This window comes from Eimeria necatrix, genomic scaffold (genome assembly GCF_000499385.1).
Source record: "Eimeria necatrix Houghton genomic scaffold, Enh_scaff1005, whole genome shotgun sequence".
NCBI classification, from domain to species: Eukaryota; Apicomplexa; class Conoidasida; order Eucoccidiorida; family Eimeriidae; genus Eimeria; species Eimeria necatrix.
Window position 1 is genome coordinate 2,580 of NW_013654820.1, and position 5,321 is coordinate 7,900.

Genomic DNA, 5,321 nt, shown 5'->3' on the forward strand with positions numbered 1-5,321 from the left:
AATTTTAATTTAATTATTTAATTTAATTTAATTGTTCAATGATTCAATTCGATTCAATTCAAATTCAACTCTGTTCAAATTCAAATCAAAAATTCAAATTCAAAAATTCAAAAACTCAATTCCAATTTAATTCCAATTTAATTATTCAATTTCAATTTAATCATTCAATCCAATTCAACTATTCAACTGACCCCAAACCCCAACCCCAAACCCCAAACCCTAAACCCTAAACCCTAAACCCTAAACCCTGACTGATGGTGGCGAAGGAAATGGAGAAAGAAGGCGCCGCGGGCTTCGGAAACCCCTTGGGAATCTTCCCCACAACTCGAACTCCCGCAGAGTTTTCCAAGTCCAACAAAAAAGACAAAAAAGTAAAAATGATTACCACCAAAAGCGGGCCTGGCAGCGGAATCCGCCGGCAGTACCTGCGGTGTACGTACACCCCAACATCCCCTGCTGTACGTACACCCCAACAGCAACCCGCCACAATGCGCTGTCCGTACACCCCAACCCGCAACTGCTCGCTAGCTAGCTGGCTAGCTAGCTAGAAAGCTGCCTACCTAGCTAGCTAGCTAGCCAGCTAGCTACCTAACTAGCCAGCTACCCAGCTAGCCAGCTAGCCACCTAACTAGCTATTCAGCTAGCTAGCTAGCTAGCCAGCCAGCCAGCTAGCTAGCTAGCCAGCCAGCCAGCTAGCTAGCTAGCTAGTCATCTAGCCAGCTGCCTCAGAAACTAGCTCGTCTGGTAGCTGTCCAAAACGCTGGCTCGCTACGCAGCTAGCCAGCTAGCCAGCTAACTACCTGGCTAAATGGCTAGCCAGCTAGCTAGCTAGCCAGCTATCTAGCCAGCTAGCTAGCTAGCTAGCTAGCTAGCTAGCTAGCTGGCTTGGTGTTGCTGACTTTCGATTGAGGAACTTGCAAATGGCGAGAATGAAAATTGCGGAGACGCAAATGCCGACAGAGACCCAATTGGCTTCGCCGATGTGGCGGATGCAGTACCACCACTGTCTGTACACCCCAGCAGCAGCAGCAGCAGCAGCAGCAGCAGCAGCAGCAGCAGCAGCAGCAGCAGCAGCGGCAGCAGCACCATAATTGCCCTCCCACCACAGCAGCATGACAGCCCCACCACCCCCGCCCCCACCTTGCGCAGCACCCCAGCAGCGCCCGCAGCAGCAGCAGCAGCAGCAGCAGCAGCAGCAGCAGCAGCAGCAGCAGCAGGACTGGCCTGAGGAGTTTGAAGTCCGCGTCTTCGAGCTCCGGGGGAAAGCGGAGGCCGAGGGCGTGCTGCAGCTGGCTGCTGCCAATGAGAAAAGCACTTGCTGTTGAAAATCCCGAAAGAACAGGAACAGCCAAAAGATCTGCCAGCAGTCCTGCATGCAGCAGCCGCAGCAGCAAAAACAGCAGCCCCAGCCCAGCAGCAAGTGCTGCTGCCACCTGCACGCGGCTCTGCTGCAGCAGCAGCTCGTCGAGCTCCGCCGCCTCCAGCAGCGCCGCCGCGGGGCGCCCTCCCGCCGCCGCCGCTGCTGCTGCTGCTGCTGCAGGCGCAGCAGCAGCAGCAGCGTCTGCTGCTGCTGCTGCAGGCGCAGCAGCAGCAGCAGCAGCGTCTGCTGCCAGCAGCCGCAGCCGCGCTGCAGCAGCCAGCCGCTCGCGCTCGCCCAGCACGCGGCTCACCGCCTCTCCCAGCAGCAAATCTTCTATTGCAGAAACTCCAACTGCAGCATGACGAGAAGTTCCGAACAGCAAATAAACCAAAGGGTAAATTAAATTGGCGTAAAGGCCAAACTCCGCGGGCAGCCGCGCCAGCAGCGCGTAAGACATCCCCTGCGGGATCGCCATCACCCCTGCAGCAGCAGCAGCAGCAGCAGCAGCAGCAGCAGCAGCAGCAGCAGCGGCAGCAGCGGCGGCGGAGGCGGAGGGGAACGCGGAGGGTTAGGGGTTCGGGCTCGGGGGAGGTGGGAGGGTCGTGGGCGGGGAACGGAGGGGCGGCTGCAGCGGGGAAGCGCTAGGGTTTAGGGTTTAGGGTTTAGGGTTTGGGGTTTGGGGTTTGGGGTTTGGGGTGTGGGCACCTTCGGAAATGCCGGCGAAGATGTCCGGCAAAAGGTATTCCCATTTGTAAGTCCGCAGCACTTCTTGCAAAGGAAAAAAAGAAAGAAAAAACTTGGCGGGGGAGCAGCTGCGGGATCTGCTGCAGAGCCGCTGCAGCAGCTTGCCGCGCTCCGACGGAGTGGAAAAGTCCTGGAAAGCAGCGCAAAATGCAGCAACTTGGACCCAATTTTCGCGAATTTTCCTTTTATTTTCTTTAATTCAATTAAATAAATCCAATTGGAACAAAATTAGCCACAGATCGCTACAAGTTCTGCACCAGTTCTCCGCGAAACTTGAATTCACGACCCCGCCGTTCAAGTTCGAGAGTCTTCTCCCGCCAAACGAAACGAAACAAATAATAAATAAATAATAAATGAATAAATAAATAAATAAATAAATAAATGAATTTAATTAATTGAAAAGAAACGAAAATCCAAATCAAACGCACTCGGTGGATGTCGTCTTCCGTCAGAGTCTTGCGCTGGGGAGCCCCGGCCAGACTGCTGCCTTTGGGGGTATCCCCGAGGTGGCATCTGCGGAAAAGCGGGAAAACGAATTCAAATTGAAATATAATTCGAATTTAATGATTCAATTTCATTATTTTGTTGTTTTTAATTCGAATTTAATAATTCAATTCATTATTTTGTTGTTTTTAAATTCAAAAACGAAGAAATTCGACGGCTGGAGCGGCCGCTGGGTGGAAAGTTGAATATTTTCGCCGCTGGCCTCAGCTGTCTGTACACCCCGGCGCGCGCATGCATGCGCTTTCCGCCATTTTGCATTTCATTTATTTAAAATGCAATTAAAGACTCACTCTACCGAAATGGTGACGCTTTCAGAGTCTTTGCCGCCCTTTTGCTGCTTCGAATCTGCTGCTGCTGCTGCTGCTGCTGCTGCTGCTGCTGCTGCGTGCGGCTGCTGCAGCTGCAGCTGCAACTCGCCCGCAGGCACTTCCCGCTGCTGCAGCTTCCTGCTGGGCAGCAGCCGCAGGCGGCGCAGCCAGGCGAAGCTGCTGCGGGGCTGCGTCTCTTTGCCTTGCTGCTGCTGCTGCTGCTGCTGCTGCTGCTGCTGCTGCTGCTGCAGCGCAGCAGCAGCAGCAGCAGCGGAGCTGCCCCCGTCTGCCATGGTGTGCTGGGATATCGGGCAAAGAAGGCCAAAAGGAAAAGATGGGGCTGGGCTATAAACTTGCAAAAGGAAGCTACAGAAGAGCTGCTGCTGCTGCAGCGCAGCAAATTGGAAAGTTTGAATTCGATGGAGACAGAAAGAGCTGCAGCAAGAAGAGCCCCAGCCTCTGCTCGTGTCTTGGGAGCAGCAAAAGCAAAAATGGATTTAAAATAAAAAAAAAGAAGACAAAGAAGAAGCAGCAGAAGGTGAACTCCAGCTGCTGCAGCCACTGCTGCTACACTGCGCAGCGCCGCGCCGCGCCGCCGCCCCGCTACAGCCAAAATGCCCCTTCAGCACTTAAAAACGACAGAATTGAATTTAATAAATTGAAATAATGAAATAAAAAACAAAAAGAAAAAGAGGAAACGGCGAAAAGCCAAAGGAGGGGAGCAGCAGCGGCGGCGGCGCCCGGGGAGGTCCACTGTCTGCGCGCGCCGAGACGGCCAGCTGGAAACGCCGCTGCAACTGCGTTCAAACGAAACAAAAGAAGTATTTAATTGAAATTAAATATTTAAAACCAAAAGAAAGAAAAGACAAAGGGGAGTTCGCCGCTGCTGCCGCTTGCTGGACTCGAGCGCCCTGCTGCCGTCGGCGGCTGCTCGCATGCTGCGGCCGCGCCGTCTCGCGCGATCCGCCCCTTCGGAAGCCCCAAAACCCTTTTTTAAACCGCCAAAATGCATTTATTTGCAAATTGCAATTCAAAAAAGTCCCTTTTGAGGGAATTCGGCCGCGGGAACCGCCGCAACTCCTCCGCAGCTCGCCGCATGCAGCAGAACTGGCACACCAGACAGCGGAACCAGCCCGAGCCAGCCCGCCGCGCTGCGGAAAGCTGCGGAGAAGAAGCTCAAATGCAATTCAAGTTCAATTTAAATTCAATTTAAATTCAATTAAAGTTCAATTCAAATTGATTTGAGCAAAAAGAAATGAAATCAACTCAATATCTGGTCGAGACGCGCGGCAGCAGCGCGCACGCCGCGAGCAGCTGCTGCTCGCGCTCTTGCAATTAATTGCAATCAATTCAAAACTCTTCAAATGCAATTTATTTTGAAATTAATTATTCAACTTCTCAATTGGGAATTGTTTTTCAGCTAAGGGGCGGGCAGTGAGGGCTGGAGAGGAAGCTTTCCTCGCTTTCGCATTTCCGGAGTCCAAGTTGAATTTTTCGCGTTTTCACTTTTATTTTCTGCACAACTTCGCTCTTTTTCGCCGCACAGCACGCGAAAAGGCCTTTAAAGAACATATGAAAAGATAAAAAGAATGAAATAACATTCAAAAGGTTCAAAATAGTTCAACTTGAATTCAGAAACTTGAATATTGAACTGCCCTTCCGCCCGGCAGAAACCTGTTGCAGCATTCTGAACAAGTCTGCGCTGCTGTTTCCTCGAGTCTAAATGCGGTTTCATCGCACCAACTGAACTCAATTTGTTTTATTTGAATTCAATTTGCATTATTTGAATATTTGGAGATAATTAAACGCAGAAAAAGATGAATTGCTCGTTCGAAGACGCGCGAAAAGGCTGGAAACGCATGCGCTGGGGCTGCCCGTGTGCATGCAGGCGCTCGAAAAACTCCATTTTTTTCTCTTTTTTCCCACTAAAATGGTTTTCAATTTCACAAAAACTTTTTTAATTTAATTTAAAATAATTTGCTTTTTGAAAAGAGGCAAAAACGGCCCTCTGGAGCCCCGCGAGCGCAGCAGCGGACAGAAAGCTGCAGTGACACTGCAGCGAAGCAGCAGCGGCGGCCGATAAAGGAGAATTCTTTGGAATTAAAAGGCATTTTGGAGTCAATTAAAAGCATTTAATTGAAACATTGTTTTTAAAATGCGCAAATAAACAAATATTCACTTTTGAAATGCGGAAATGAACAAATATTCAACTTGAAATCGGCAAATGAACAAGTATTCAAGACCACCTGGTGCAGCAAACTAAACTGCTGCTTCAATTTGCCATTTTGCTTTTTTTTAAATTTACAAAAAGAAGAAAATGTTTGGAGGAAAATCCAAGTTGGCCGCTGCAGCGCCAGCCAATGCAAAACCAGTTCAGCAGCAGCAGCAGCAGCAGCAGCAGCTGC

At 50.6% G+C, this 5,321-nt stretch overlaps 1 protein-coding gene across 1 annotated transcript; it reads right to left on the reverse strand.

Moving 5' to 3' along the window:
• Positions 1 to 381: 381 nt before the first annotated feature.
• Positions 382 to 3,209, reverse strand: ENH_00000160 (sulfate transporter, putative; the record flags this gene model as incomplete). The annotated part of the gene is made up of 6 exons (XM_013583911.1): positions 382 to 389; positions 900 to 1,007; positions 1,224 to 1,841; positions 2,066 to 2,234; positions 2,533 to 2,617; positions 2,899 to 3,209. 6 exons carry the CDS (start codon positions 3,207 to 3,209, stop codon positions 382 to 384), a joined length of 1,299 nt encoding a protein of 432 aa, XP_013439365.1.
• Positions 3,210 to 5,321: the final 2,112 nt, after the last annotated feature.